General features: G+C 35.7%; 2 protein-coding genes across 2 annotated transcripts in view; one reads left to right on the forward strand and one right to left on the reverse strand.

Moving 5' to 3' along the window:
* Positions 1 to 9,333, forward strand: part of LOC127835625 (collagen alpha-1(IV) chain-like) — a 67,293-nt gene extending 57,960 nt beyond the window's left edge. The window contains 4 exon segments of the mRNA XM_052362061.1: positions 1,880 to 1,992; positions 4,606 to 4,811; positions 6,583 to 6,669; positions 7,615 to 9,333. Of these exon segments, the coding sequence (XP_052218021.1) occupies positions 1,880 to 1,992; positions 4,606 to 4,811; positions 6,583 to 6,669; positions 7,615 to 7,872 (664 nt within the window). The 3' untranslated portion in view covers positions 7,873 to 9,333.
* Positions 9,334 to 12,308: 2,975 nt separating this feature from the next.
* The window catches only part of LOC127834257 (delta and Notch-like epidermal growth factor-related receptor), a 37,399-nt gene continuing 33,232 nt past the window's right edge, over positions 12,309 to 16,475 (reverse strand). The window contains exons 8-9 of the mRNA XM_052359955.1: positions 14,375 to 14,579; positions 12,309 to 13,075 (exon numbers count right to left, since the gene is read on the reverse strand). Of these exons, the coding sequence (XP_052215915.1) occupies positions 12,898 to 13,075; positions 14,375 to 14,579 (383 nt within the window). The 3' untranslated portion in view covers positions 12,309 to 12,897. The remainder of the gene's footprint in view (positions 13,076 to 14,374; positions 14,580 to 16,475) is intronic.

A 16,475-nucleotide genomic window follows, 5' to 3' on the forward strand; every position in this document is an offset into this window, starting at 1 on the left:
ATCCTGATGAGGCGCCACGTTTTGTGGCATTTCATCTGGATCCAAACTGTTTGCAAAGGCCTTCAAAATTCGGTTCCAGCACTGGAAGATTTAGACAGGCCAGATAAATAGGCATCGAAACACTCATATGTTTAAAGATGACTTTGAATCTTTTGTCAATAGTGACTGATAATGTGTATCTTTCAATACGTAATTGTTTATTTACAAGACAAGGCTATTATTTTAAAGATTCAGCATCTTTAACCTTTTGTGGGCGGACTAACCAAAGCCTCTCATTACTTATATTCATTTTGTAAGCCCATAAAGATCAATATTATGTGTGCTGCTTTGGGAAAATGGGCTCAATGCATGTGCGTAAAGTGTTGTCCCAGATTATCCAGTGGAGTCTGCAGACTGGTGAAGTGAATAATGATGATGATGATGATGATGATGATGATGATGATGATGATGATGATGATGATGATGATGGTGGTGGTGGTGGTGATGATGATGATGATGATGATGATGATGATGATGGTGGTGGTGGTGGTGGTGGTGGTGGTGGTGGTGGTGGTGGTGGTGGTGGTGATGATGATGATGATGATGATGATGATGATGATGATGATGATGATGATGATGATGATGATGATGATGATGATGATGATGATGATGATGATGATGGTGATGATGATGATGATAAAGTGTATGTTTTTAAGTGTATGAATTGATAACATGAATAGCATGTTGTTGCCAGGTCTTGAAGCCTCTTGCTTCAGATTGTAAGCCATTTCTTGCAGACACAGCCAGCAAACGTACGTCCCTGAATGTCCCCAGGGTACAACCCTGGTATGGGACGGCTACTCACTCTCGTACGTGGTAGGCAACTCTAGGGCCGAGTCACAGGATTTAGGTAAAAAATTGCACACCTAGAAACTCTGTACTGAGGGACATTTGATTGTTTTGTTATTATTATTATTATTATTTATTTTATTTTACAGATGGATGTGTTATTAGTTTAATTACTTTTATATTTCTTTGCATTTGTGCACCATGTTTTTAGGAAAAAGCAGCAAATGAACTATGCTCAATATTAAAAGGGTAAAATTTGTTGTGAATTATACTCGTGTGACGTACAGTAAACTCTTTGAAAAGAAGAACATTTGGTTATTAGCATAATAATGCAATAAACACATTTTCATTGTTAAGGCTTTAGATTAAGCCTATGGAGCATTTGCTAAATCGTTAAGGTAGCTTATTACGCCATAGACATTATAATCCACATTTTGAAATTTAGTAAGTTTTATCAGTAAAGATGAAGCAAGCTGTGTAAGCGTGCAAAAAGGAGAAAACTTAGAGTGCAAATCAATTACTATTAGAACAAACCAATTACTTTAACATCTTTGATTGACAGTTGTCATTTTCTAAATTGTGACATTTGGTTTGATTAATTCTATTTGTATTTTGAAAAGAAAGCAAAGTCATACTTATCATTGTGGTATACTGGTATGTGAGAGGTTTCTAGCCATTTTCAAAAAGAACATGCAGAACAAGATTATATCCAGGTATAATTTAATGTAGTTAATTGATTGTCATGGAGTAAACGACAGTGATATTGAAGTGATGTAATAAGACAAAGATGTCTCTATGTCTGTCCTTAGGCATGAACAAATATTGTTAGACTAACTTGATTGTTAACTCTATGCATGCTTTTTCATCTGAGTGCATGCAGATGGCATGACCTTGTTTGTAAAAAACACTTCTCGTGGAATGCAAACTGATTACCGGTAGTTTTAATTTTATATTAGAATGGAGTGGCAAAATGTCTAACAGACACTGCGTGCATTTAGTAGAGCCACAACTAACTCGTGTAATAGTTGACATAGACAGCTTCTACTTACAGGCATAGCCAGAATACATATGAAACTCAGTGCCCCTCTGGTACAACCAAACTCTGGGATGGCTATTCACTGGCCTATGTTATGGGCAACAGCAAGGCACATGGTCAAGACCTAGGTAAAACGTGTACTGTGTTATGGTGGTGGTGTAATGTTACTTTCATGTTAACGTATAATTGTCACTTCATCACAGCCTGCATGTTGTGTAAGGTTTTTGTACACAGATGGTCCTAAGATTAATTTTAAACCTATTTATTTTAGCACTATTGCATAGAAAGCCTAAGGCTTATTTGAAACGTTCCCGTTTCTTGGGACTAGAACCAGTACTTGGTGTCTATGAACACTCCCACAGTGACCTCCTATTTGCAAGGCGGACACCATATCCACTACACAACTGGGATTTAATTTTAAAAATCTACGATTAAATTAGTTGAATTGTTTGAGTGTGTCTCTTTGAGTAATTGTGGAGAATCAATTCAATTTTATCAGTTTAAATTGATTTTTATGTTTATTTTTTAAAGAAATAGTGAAGTAGACAATCAAAAGTTTCTAGATTGGTCCTGTTCTATGATTCAAGTTTTTAAGCTGGAGAATGCATACAAAAACACTTGAAATATAATATAAACTTGTTGCATGTGATAAAGAAGCTAGGTAAAAAAATCTTATCTATCACACATAAATACCTAGCCAGATCATAAACATTCTTTCGGGTCTAAGGTGAGCTTGCCCTTTAGTTTTGATTTACTTTTTGAGACATGTAACTTAAAATATTATTTAATTAGTCATGTTAGAATGGTTAAGTAATGTACCCATGTAATTTCTGTTTTGTTTTTGTTTGTCATTTATTTACCTTTGTAGAAATTTCATTTTCATTTTGTGTATGTGTGTGTGTTTGAAAATATTATTAAAGGCATGTTTGCAATTATATAGGTTTATTTGCATCTATATTTCATGTATAATGATGCAGAACAACTTTTATTTTGTTTTAAAGACCTCAATGTATATGCACAATGCCTCTGTTATAATTTAAATATGCACCTTAAAGCTATTTAGAATGAACTTGGTAATAATGTTACTGTTTCATGCTAATATGTGTGTTACTGTTTCATGCTAATATGTGTGTTTTCCACAACAAAGGTACATGATACATGTATCAAAATTAGTTTAATTGAATAATTCCATTTCTCGCTTTATGTGATTAAGTCTTCATTGCTTTAGAACTATGAAATTAAATTTCCAATAAATGACATGGACGTTTGTCAAAATGCATGCACATATCATGTTCATGCCAAATTCATAAACTTTTTATGAGTATGCAACATACATAAAATGCAATATGAACTTGTTCTTGTTCAAGAACCTTTTTCATGATTTCTTGACATTTCTTTTCTATGAACATTTAAATTAATCAAATACAAATTGTGTACATAATGAAGTTCTGAATGAACCTTTTGTAAAGGCCACTGTTGAATGACAACCTTATGCATCTTATGTATCTCCACATAACTAGCTCCAATGGTTTATAACAACCTTCATGGCAATATCTAAAACCAGGTCTTGATGAAAGCTGGGTTCTGATGTTCCAAAGAATCTTAAGTTGGTTTTAACAGGATAAGCTTGTGCTACCATTTTAAATCTTGCAATAATGTATGAAAATAAGTAAACTGAAAACAAAGTTACCATTTGTAAAAATGTTAACTTATATGTGGAATAAACAAAACAAATGCTTTATTTTACGGAACAATAAGAATTTAAATAGTTATAAAAACATCGAAAGAAAAATACCATTAAACCCTTTCCTACTCAGAATAAAAATAAAAATGGCTGTTTGCAACCAGCTTTAAAAGCAGAACAGCCTGCAGGGTTTTATGCTGTTTGCTGCTCACTATTTAATGGTTGGAAATGAAGTCTTTAAACTTGAATCTAGTAAGAATGGTTTTAAATTTAGTTTTTTGAGAGAAAACAAATGTGTCAAAATGTTTATCTCAGTGGTAAAGGGTTACAAAGGAATACAAAAGTTGAATGAAACATGCCTTTTAAGAAAGTTATTTGTAAAGTTTGATTGAAACATGTCACTTATAAAAGTTTTTTTGTAAAAATTAATGAAACCTTCTACTTTAAAAAGTTATTTGCAAAATTTTAATATGCCACTTTACATACCACTTACGAAAGTTACTTGTAAAAATTGAAATAAAACATACATCTGTATACATCTTTGCAAAGTTATTTGTACAATTGAAATAAAACATACATCTTTGCAAAGTTATTTGTAAAAATTGAAATAAAACATACATCTTTGCAAAGTTATTTGTAAAAATTGAAATAAAACATACATCTTTGAAGTTATTTGTAAAAATTGAAATAAATCATCATCTTTGCAAAGTTATGTAAAAATTGAAATAAACCATATATCAACAATTGAAATAAAACATACATCTTTGCAAAGTTATTTGTAAAAATTGAAATTAAACATACATCTTTGCAAAGTTATTTGTAAAAATTGAAATAAAACATACCTCTTTGCAAAGTTATTTGTAAAAATTGAAATAAAACATACAGCTTTGCAAAGTTATTTGTAAAATTTGAATGAAAGTTCCCACTTAAGGAAGTTATTTGTAAAATTTGAAAGTTAAATGCCACTTGAGAAATTTATTGGTCAAACAAACTAAGGAATGTTTAGAACATAAAGCTTAATAATTATACCAACATTTTCAATATTTACCTCCACCAGGCCAGGCTGGCAGCTGTCTGCGCCGGTTCTCCACGATGCCGTTCATGTTCTGCAACATCAACAACGTGTGCAACGTGGCTCACCGCAACGACTACAGCTACTGGCTGTCCACCCCGCAGCCCATGACTGCCATGATGAACCCTGTGGAAGGGGCCCAGATTGAGCCCTACATCAGCAGGTGTGCCGTGTGTGAGGCCCCATCGGAGGTAATGCTAGTGGCTTACCTATGGCCTCCAGCTATGAAAATGCTTAGTCTCAAACATAGACCCAACTTATTTATTGACCAACTGAATATTAACAATGCAGACTAAGATTGTACTTAAGACAGTTTTCTTTTGGCCTGGGCCTTATTTTCAAAACCTCTTAAGTGAACATTTAAAGGCTCTATAAAGGTCACAAATCCAATTATTATGCATATCAACTGGTCTTATTTTTACCGGATTTCAGTTACTCTTGCATAAAAACTGCTAATAACACAGCTTAGGTACAACGTTGTCAAGAATTATGGAAGATAAACCAGTTTCATAATTGGAAGAAATGTTAACATTTTTGCAACTAATGTGATGTGTAGCCTCAGAGCGTTGACATATGCTAAAAATAGCCGAAAGAAAATTCAATTTTAATTCTATTTTAACAACTTTTTACCAGCAGAAAGTAACTTATTAGATCACTACAAACGTTTTAACCATTTAGAAGAGACCTACTTTGTGAGTGATACCGGAAAACGTTAAAAGTCATTGTTATATTTTTGGTGACCTGAGTCACTTTCACTTTCTCTTTCCCGAGTAAACAGCGATGTAAATAGACTAATTGTTTGTAAACACAATTGACTTGGAGGACACTTTATTTTGAGCTCAAAACAAGTTGTATTGCTAATTTTTTTATTATGTCCAATAGCATATATATATTGTTTTTTGATAACCTTTATAAATAAAATATGATTTTTTTTTGAAAATGTGTAAAGAATTACGTATCTTCACCTTTATAGAGCCTTGAGCCTTTAAGAGGAATTATTACATTAATTCAATTCCTTAAGTCTCATATATATTATTGTACCAGCATTTTAGTGTCATACTCGCATTTGAGTTCTTAGCCTGACTCAGTTGTTATCCAAACTGCCACATTTTTCTCCCATTAAAAAAAACACAGAAAGGTACTGATGATTGCTAGTCCGTTGTATGAACTAATGGTGGCTTTATTAATTTAATTATAGTTAATTTATTGTGGATTCAATTGGATTTTTAAATGTGTTAGCCTGGTGAGAACCCCCTGATTAGTGAGTTTTTCCAAAATTGATTCCTTTCTTGAGTAAGTCTTATCAAAAAGTTATGAGAGACAATTAAAGGACATTCCTTAAAGTCATACAACTTATTTAGTCTGTTGCTATTTTATATACATTTGAAAGGTTAAAACTAATAAATATTGCTTAACAGATTTATTTTAAATCCTTTTTTTATCAGATATAACTGGATTTTTATGAAGAAAATTTGATCTCAGGATTTCACAAATAAACACCTGAAGTTAAGATTTTCCTAACGAATTTTGATAAAGCTCCCCGAGGATTCCAGGTGGCAAGTATACATGTATATACATGATTCTTAAACTTAAAGTCGAACTTGAATATTAACCAATGCAAATGCGGTTAAAAAGATTGAAGATGAAAATATAAATCTTAAGACTATTTTTATTAATCAGGATCTGAGTTTTTGGCCCAAGAACCATGAAAACATATGAGCCGCACTGTGTGAAAAAAAGGTTTAATGCATGTGCGTAAAGTGTCGTCCCAGATTAGCCTGTGCAGTCTGCACAGGCCAATCAGGTATGACACTTTCAGCCTAAACTTGATTTTTTCCACGAAGAGACTTTCATGAAACGAAAAATATCATACAAGTGGGAAGTGTCGTCCCTGATTAGCCTGTGCGGAATGCATCTCATAAAATTGTTATTTGGTTCATGTTTCATCCTATTTCTCTGCAGGTGATTGCCATTCACAGCCAGACTATGAGGATCCCCGACTGTCCCCTCGGATGGACTCCACTCTGGATCGGATACAGCTTCCTTATGGTACATTATCTGAATTATAATCATTATTGCTATTTTTAACATTATCATTACCATTATTGCAATTTCCATTATATTTATATGATTATTGCAATTGTCACTATAATTAAAATTGGTAATCACATGTTCATCATAATCATTATCATTATTACATAATTTGCCAAAAGTATTATCATTTTATCTTACTAATTATCAGTGTTGCAATACTTATTGTTGTCAATATAAATAGTTTTGTCAATATAAATAGTTTTGGAAAGTTAAGTGTTCAAAGTATTTAATGTCATGGCACACACTTACTCCGTAATGGAGTCTTACAAACCTTAGTAAAAAAATAATTCAAACAAATAAGTAAGCAGTATTTTTTAAGGAAATTCTTATTTATCATGTAACTCTTTCCTGCTCAGAAACAAAGTGAACATGGTTATATTCTAAGTGCAACCAGCTTAAAACCAGAACAGCCTGCAAACAACTCGCAGTCTGTTCAGAATTTATGTTGTTAGCTGCTCAACAGTATCTAAGGTTTGGAAATGAAGCAATTAAACTTGAATCTAGTTAGAATGGTCTTTAATTGAACAGGATTTTCTAAGGGACGACAAGTACATCAAATTGCGCATTTGAGTGGTAAAGGTTGAAATGAAATTCCCATCGATCATTTAACCATTTCCCCCATAAGAAGCAAAGTTAAAATGGCTATGTGCAAACAGCATAAAACCAGTACAGCCTGCAAGTTAGTTGCAGTCTGTTCAGACTTTATGCTGTTTGCTGCTCATCAGTAATTAAGGGTTCGAAATGAAGCCTTTACAGTTTGAATCTAATAAGAAAGGTCTTTAATTGAACAGGATTTTCAAAGGGAATACAAGTGCATCAAAGTGGGTATTTGAGTAGTATAGGTTGAAATTAAAGTCCCATTGATCATTTAAACAATTATCTGTCTTGGTTCACTTACAGGGAACTGGTGCAGGAGGTGACGGTGCCGGACTGGACCTAGCCTCGGTCGGTTCCTGCCTCGAGGACTTCCGAGCTGCGCCGCTCATCGAGTGTCACGGTCACGGCACATGTAACTACTACACAACCTCCACGAGTTACTGGCTGGCCACTATAGAGCAGAACGCTCAGTTTAGGACGCCAATGTCTGAGACACTGAAGGCTGGAAATCTGCGTATGCGCATCAGCAGATGCCAGGTGTGCATGCGATATCGAGGTTAAAAGGGGTGAACTTTCTTTTCTAGTCATGCTCATGTTCATTTGCATGGAATTTTAGTGCCAAAATGTTGATTTATGGAAATAAATAATTGAAGTTTGAGAGGAATTATGTTACAAATTAATATTTTGATTTTTTATAAGTATTTTTGAAGAATTTATAATTGGTGGTAGACTATATTTTTCTTGGATTATGTATTTAATGATAAATGCATGAATAATATGTTTGTTTAAACATAGTTGGAATTTTGAAAAATATTATTTAAGGTGTTTTTTATTATCCATGACTTTGTTCAACTAACAAGATTTGTAATGAGTAGTTTGAAATAAAATGACAAACTACCTTGCTATCGAGTGACCATATACCTTCTTAAACTGTACCATTTTGCTTTTTTAGTATGGAAACATTTCTGTGATTGTTGTAGATTCATTCATGTTTCTATATATACGTTGATGTAGAATTGTTCTTCTGTTTGTGTTACATGCTAGCTTTTAAAGGCGACTGCGTTTGCACCTTGGTTTTTCCAGCGTAGGAGAAGGCGGCCGTCATTGTTCATAATGTTTATGAATGGTATTCATTGCGATATTGAATTGTAATCATATACTTTTCTAGGCTGATTTCATGAAGGTGCTAATGTAACCATGTTGTAAGACATTGTATATATGATTTTTAATTGCCTGTTTGATATGTTCTGTTGTTTGTACATTTTATATGGCTTCATCTTTATAGTAATTAAAAACAATATTAAAATACTCTAGAAGTAAACATTTTTACAAAAAAATATATAATATTTTAAGCTTTTTGTAAACTTATTGGTAAACAAATAATGTATGAATTTTACAGAATTTTTGTTAAATAAACACTGTATATCTAGAGATTTCATAATGTAAGAAAAGTTTCTTCCAATCTGCTCTGGATAATCTGTGATGATACTTTCCACTTTCATAGACAAAGTTTAACAGAAGTGTTTTTTTTTAATAACTATAAATCCAGTTAGGGGGAAAGTGTCCTCTCATGTGAAATAAGAGTGCCAGGTAGCTTTCACACCACATTAATATATTGTTTTGTTTGAATGGAAGAACAGATGTTTGGGTGTTGCCTTCTGTTTTTGGACAATAAAATATGATTTCTTTTGTACTGGTGCCAATTTTATGTAATATTCTTAGTAAAATATTCATAAGTTATTTTAATCTTTATCAACTGTATTGCATTCTTTTAAAGCCAGCATTTTTGCAAAGAAGAGAGTTTTACTTTTTTGATATAGATAGGAACTAGTTCAATTTGGCAACTAAAGCAAATAAAACGTCAGTTTTTATATAAATGCTGAATTGAAAATCCAAACCTATGAATACTTTGTTCACACTTGGTCTTGATTGTGAGATTGTTTTCTTCTTATGTATGGTGAATGATTTTCATCCTATAATCACTCAATAGTTGTGAGCTAAGAAATTAAACATGTTTTTGTACATCCAGTGTAGTAGTTGTTACTTTTTGAAGAACCGTGGTGCATAGTAAAAATGTGCCGCGATATGGGAAAACTGGACTGCATGTGCGTAAGGTGTCGCCCCAGATTAGCCTGTGAAGTCTTCACAGGCTAATACAGGACGACTCTTTCCGCTTTTATTGAATGTTCCATCAAATGAAGTATTTTCCAAAAGAAAATGCAATCTAGGCAGAAAGTGTCATCCTTGATTAATGCGGACTGCAAAGACTAATCTAAGACGACTCTTTCCACGCATGCACTAGGCCCAGTTTTCTGAGAAAAAGGCTTAAATAGTCGACGCATTGTTCAAAATAGATTTTTGTAAGACATTCAAAACAGGAGCACCATAAAATATAGGAATAATGCCAATCGATATTATCAAAGGAGACATTTTATTTACCTCCCACTTTTGTTGAAGGCCATGGGCCAGTTGCCTAAACACAGCAGGCTAATACATACTACATAATTAAACGTAAATATTTACCGTGTTCTTGGAAATTTGGGCTGAATGCACGTGCACAAAGTGCCGTCCCAGAATAACTTGTGCTGTCTGCTATTAAGGGACAACACTTTCCGCTTGCATGGAATTTTTCGTTTAAATGAAGTCTCTTCTAAATGAAAATCCAGTGTAGGCGGAAAGTTTCATCCCTGATTATTCTGTGCAGATATTTTAAGCACGTGCATTGAGCACAGAGCGAGGATCCAATGATTGAAGCTGGAACGCAACCACTGTACAGTAGTGAGTCTTATCGGTACCACTGTACAGTAGTGGGTCTTATCCAGTCAAAACAAGTTTAACGGCCACATCATCTTACGTCTTCCGTCGATTATTATATGTATGGTTTGAAATTGCGTTTACTCTTAAGTCCACTGCTCCGTATGTGTACCAAATAATTATTTTGAACCCTACTGCAGTTGGTGAAGCAAGCCTACATTAATATGAATTGAAAACGAATGATGGCGAATTCAATGCATTGTTTTCGTGGATACTTTTTTACTTTAACACTGTGAGTAATAACATTTTTTTAGCTCACCTGAGCACAACGTGCTCATGGTGAGCTTTTGTGATCGCTTTTTGTCCGTCGTCCGTTGTGCTGTGTCAACATTCGCCTTGTTAACTCTCTAGAGGCCACATTTATTGTCCAATTTTCATGAAATTTGGTCCGAAAATTGGTTTAAATGATATCTTGGATGAGTTCGAAAATGGTTACGTTTGCTTGAAAAACATGGCTGCCAAGGGGCGGGGCATTTTTCCTTATATGGCTATATATGGCTATAGTAAAATCTTGTTAACACTCTAGAGGCCACAGTTATTGTCTGATCTTCATAAAACTTGGTCAGAAGATTCATCCCAATAATATCTTGGACGAGTTCGAAAATGATGCCGGTTGGTTGAAAAACATGGACGCCAGGGGGTGGGGCATTTTTCCTTATATGGCTATAGTAAAACCTTGTTAACACTCTAGAGGCCACATTTATTTTCCAATCTTCATAAAACTTGCTCAGAAGATTTTTCCTACTGATATCTTGAATGAGTTAAAAAATGGTAATCTTTGCTTGAAAAACATGGCTGCCAAGGGGCGGGGCATTTTTCCTAATATGGCTATACACTATAGTAAAATATTGTTAACACTCTAGAGGCCACATTTATAGTCCGATCTTCATGAAACTCGGTCAGAAGATTCATCCGAATGATATCTTGGACGAGTTCAAAAATGATGCCGGTTGGTTGAAAAACATGGCCACCACGGGGGCGGGGCTAATTCCCTTATATGGCTATAGTAAAACCTTGTTAACACTCTACAGGTCACATTTATTTTCCGATCATCATGAAACTTGGTCAGAAGATTTGTCCCAATGATATCTTGGATGAGTTCGAAAATGGTTTTTGTTGCTTTAAAAACATGGCTACCAGGGGCGGGGCATTTTTCTTATATGGCTATAGTAAAACCTTGTTAACACTCTAGAGGCCACATTTATTGTCCAATCTTCATGAAATTTGGTCAGAAGATTGGTCTCAATGATATCTTGGATGAGTTCGAAAATAATTATGTTTGCTTGAAAAAAATGGCTTCCAAGGGGCGGGGCATTTTTCCTTATATGGCTATAGTAAAACCTTGTTAACACTCTAGAGGCCACATTTATTTTCCGATCTTCATGAAACTTGGTCAGAAGATTCATCCCTATAATATCTTGGAAGCGTTCAAAAATGATGCCGGTTAACATATTTTTGTTCATGTGTCAAAGATCTTTTTTTAGAGTTGGTTCGAAGCGGCCATAAATACTTTATTAAGGTTGCACTGCAGCGCTTTCAATTTAGACCCGATTCTGTTTGCTATTATCTCCTCATACAAGAAGGCATAGAGCGATTCGTCCGTACGAAGTTAACTTCAATAGGGCTTTATATAGAGCTTTGACACTTGCATGAATGTTTGTCATCAACACTTCAACATAACCCTTAACTCTTTTTACATCGAAATTACCTTAGGAACTTATGTGAATGGTTCAATGAATTAATACTTACAATTCTTACCCAGGGGGGCATCTGCGTTTATTGAACTCGGGATCTGGTTAAATTGTAACTTTTTTGTCAGTTTTTTTCCACCAACCCATTCTAACACGTATGAACAGAGAATGCAATCGTCAAAAGACAGATAACAATACAATGATGAATATACTTGACACGTATTTTTAAATTTAAAGGGACCTTTTCACAGGTTTTGGCATGTATTTAAGTTTGTCATTAAATGCTTTATATTGATAAATATAAACATTGGGTCTACGTTTCGCGTTGCAGCGCTTTATAATTTTCAGGTTTTTCAAATCGTCAAAAGATGCATTTATGGATATTTTAGAGCATGGTAAATATTCAGTATTACTGTTTCCCCATAAATTTCATAACAAAAACGAAAATTTGCGAATTCGAACATTTTTGGGGTAATTTTGTCAATGTACCAAACCAAAACTTAAAAGGCCCCTTTAAGCGCTTTAAATTGAGCCCCGTTTCCGTTTTCATGGCGCTATTATCTCCTTATTCAAGAAGGCGATTCGTCCGTACGACGTTAACATCAATAGTGCTTCATACAGAGCGTTGACACCTGCATGGATGTTTGCCATCAACACTCCAAAATTACCCTGAGCACTTTTAACATCGACTTTAACCTAAATTTGGAACTTTTGTATATGGGTCAATGAATTTATACGGTACTTACAATTCTTACCCAGGGGACATCTGCGTTTATTGAACTCAGCATCTTCTTAAATTGCAACTTTTGGTGTCAGTTTTTTCACCAACCCATTCTAACACTTATGAACAGAGAATGCAATCGTCAAAAGACTGATAACAATACAATTATGAATATACGTGACATGTTCTTTTAAATTTAAGTCTAAGAACTGGTTTGTGAATATAGCAAAAGACTTAGAATGTGTTCTAGGTCTTTGGTATAGCCGTAAGTCAACTAATTGGTCGTTCAAACGACCACCATGCTGCATCACCGACGCACATCGCTGGCAACATATTATCCCGACACTTCCGGCTCATTCCTTACACCTGCAACACCGACATGGCGGCTCCACTTCCGGTGCTCTCGAACGTAGAGTTCTCGTAGCACCTGCTGCTGTTGCCTTGGAGCCTCGCGGTGTTGCCTAGTAACGCCGAGTCCACGGATAGGCGGGCCCCCTTGTAGAGCTCCTCTCTGGACCCGTGCATATCCAGGTCGGGGCTACAATGCACGTGTGTGAAAACAAAACATGTTAATATAAGGTGTTACTACATGAGACGCGTTCTGATACAACGGGGCTTAATGCTTGTGCGTTAAGTGTTGTCCCAAATGGAGCTTGCACAGGCTGATCACTGACGATACTTTCCGCTTTTATGAAATGGTTCGTATAAAGAAAGTATTGTTAAACAGAAAATCCAGCCTAGGCGGAAAGTTTCGTCTCTGATTAGCGTGTGCGGACTGCACAGGCTAATCTGCGACGACACTTCACGCACATACAGGACGAGGCTTATTTAATTAAGTTGTTGTACATGTATCTCCTGTTTTATACATGTGACGTTGTAGTCCTTATGATTGCGTTTGTTACATAAAATGGTAGGTTAAGAATGTTGGTATATCGCTTAATTTCGTATCCTTGGACTAGAACTTGATCCTTTTTTTGCCCCCCTCCCCCTTCCGCGACACACTTATTAAAGGTCGATAAGTATTGTAAACAGAGTTCATGATATACATTATTTTCCTTTAAAATACATTCGATCTTTGAAAATGGTTTTGGGTCCATTTTGTGAGGGGAAAGAAAATGGTTCGATTCTGGATTAACCCTCCTTTTTATGCAGACCAAACATGGTTGAGTTCACTATTTCAATCTCGATTTGTTTTGATCTCATGCCAGGTCGGTCGTATGGGAGTACAATGCCCAGATTTCATATCGTGAAACACGTGTAACAACAAAACCGAGCAGGCATGTAGGACACAGTTCAAACGTGAAAATCAATGCTCACATGAATCAGGTTATGATGGTTGTAATGCCTAAAACATGCAAGCATCAATAAAAGTGAAACTCACAGTGACACAGAGATGTGTATTTTTTCATTAATGTCTTTACCATGATTGAGTTAATCGTTCGCGCGACTTAGTTCTTTTTTCAATTGCACGAGATAAATAACACGTGTGGACGACTTAATATGTTCTCGGAACAAGTAACTAAGTCGTGGTATCGACGCAATTAAAAATGAATCTGTCAGATCTGTGCCATAGTAGAAAATGTATCTCTACAAACGGAACAGAAAAAACACACAATTCAAACAGAAGTCGCATTTAAGTTTGCCGTGGCGTAATGGATATGGTGTCCTAGCGTTGGGAGGTTAGGGGTCTGATCCCCACTGTGGGGGCGTTCTTTAGATCTCCATCAGGTTCATCACGTACTGGTTTTACCCAGAAAACGAACTCGACGGCCTGTCGATTGCCTTAGACGTTCGATTGTATCGATCTTAAATACATAGGTATAAAGTTATAGCCTACCATGAGACAGAGCGCCCAATATGGTTGCGCAGCCGATGCCAGCGCAGCTGCCGGTACGTCTCGTAGATGCGGCAGTAGCAGGCGACAAGCACGGCCACCACCACCAGCACGAGCGTCCCGAGCGTGCCAGCAACAATGTACAGGTTGTGCCGGTGGGCGGAGTCCGAGAGCTCGGAGGTCTCGACGGGCGGAGAGAATATGTCCACTGAAAGAGAAAGCAACGGAATATCCTCGTTCAAGGTAAACGCGTCGTTCCGGGCAAACTGGGCCTAATGGATTAGCGTTAAGTGTTGTCCCAGATAAGTATGTGCACAGGCTAATAAGGGACACCACTTTCCGCTTAATGGAACTTTTCATTTAATGAAGTCTCTTGTAAACTAATATCTAGACTAGGCGGAAAGTTTCGTCCCTGATGAGCCCGTGCTACTTGCTTAGACTAATCAGGGCCGAAATTCTACGCACATGTATTTAGCCCAGTTTCCCAAGTAACGAAGCTCATAAGAGATCGTGTATGCATTTCGAGGTTTATGAGATCCCTCCGTGTCTGAGGCTGCTTGATATGGGGTACCGGGCTAGGTTCGAGGACTTCTGTCTTGTTAGCGTATTGCTCTCATGCAATTCTGACAATTTTTTCGGCGTAGCTGTATTAAGCAAGCTTTCTCACCTTACCTGATCTTTGTTAGTGTCCAATAAAATTCAAATACAATTTCCCGCGGCTAGGTTGAATACACTTCATTTATTCCATTGGCTGATTTGAGTATACCACCAGAACATTGGAAACATATCCGCGTCTTTGTAACACTGTTTTACTGCATGAAACAATTTTATCTCTAATAAAAAGGCTTAATAGATATAACAGTTTTACACTCAATTCTCGACATCAATACAGTTTGTGCGTGCACCTTTTATTTTCAGAGGATTGCCAGGGCAAAAGCGTTTATACTTAAATGCTATGTTCTAATATTTAGTACTTACTTCCATATTCCTGTCAACATGTTAACATGTAAAAGTAAAAAAGCAGTGGAAGCGAGGCCTCACTTTAATGCATTGCATTTCAACCCGCGAGGTATCGGGTCAATTGGCGGCCAGTGTGTGAATGTCAGAGTTAATATTCATGTCATCACCGGAGTTCGCGGCCAGTAAAATAATCGTTATATAATAAAGACGCTATCCGTGAACTAGGTGACCTGGAATTTTCTTGACCAGAAATATGTAAAATAAGATATTCAGCAATATAATTATGGTATATCAATAATAGATTCTTAATGTGTTTTCAACAATACAATGATAAATATTATTTTTGATTAATTTAACAATAATTATTCCACCATATTGACTAATGCATTAAGCATGAGCGCGATGATTCTCGATACTGTTAATAATCGAATCAAATAGCAATGCCCGACAAACCACTAAAACAGGTTTGTTCGAAGTACGCGCCTATAAATACGGATACTTCGCGTGTGGCCGGTTGACTCATATGTTTTAATTTCACTTTCATTCTTCTTTTGGTTTCCTGTTTTGTTTCTATAGGTTTATGATCAGCAATATGTAAAAATGTAAAATAAGCCGCGAAAACTCCGCGTAACATTCTGTACTGCGTGTGATGCAGCTAAGAACTGCACAGAAAAAGATATTCGCTATCCTTGATCTCATTCATTGAACTATCAACGCCGTATATCTTTTTTTAAAGAATTTTCTTGTTAAGTATAGCTGCAGGTTAATTTTTACTGAAATTAATATTGTTATTGTAGATGTGGTGTGCGGGGAACCCCAAGAACCATTATAAAACTCCTTTTGCGAAAAGGGCTTTTGTTTGCATTTCGCGCTTCAAGATGTCCGTCTGTGCCTGAGGCAGCAGACAATGTCTTAGACCAACTGTCATCTTAAAAATGAAATACATCAATACTTTTTGTATGCATTGTTTATTAGTAAATGTTTGGGTTCGTGTCCCTGTTACTAGTATACTACGTAGAATACATTTGTAATTCGAAAATTAAGGTTAAACGTTTTGCACCTTTTTTCCCACGAAAACCAATATCCTTAAGATTTGAATTAGTAACTTGGGAGCTGGTTCGTTTTGATTGCGTTTGAGCGACAT

This window comes from Dreissena polymorpha, chromosome 6 (assembly GCF_020536995.1).
Source record: "Dreissena polymorpha isolate Duluth1 chromosome 6, UMN_Dpol_1.0, whole genome shotgun sequence".
Classification (NCBI taxonomy): domain Eukaryota; kingdom Metazoa; phylum Mollusca; class Bivalvia; order Myida; family Dreissenidae; genus Dreissena; species Dreissena polymorpha.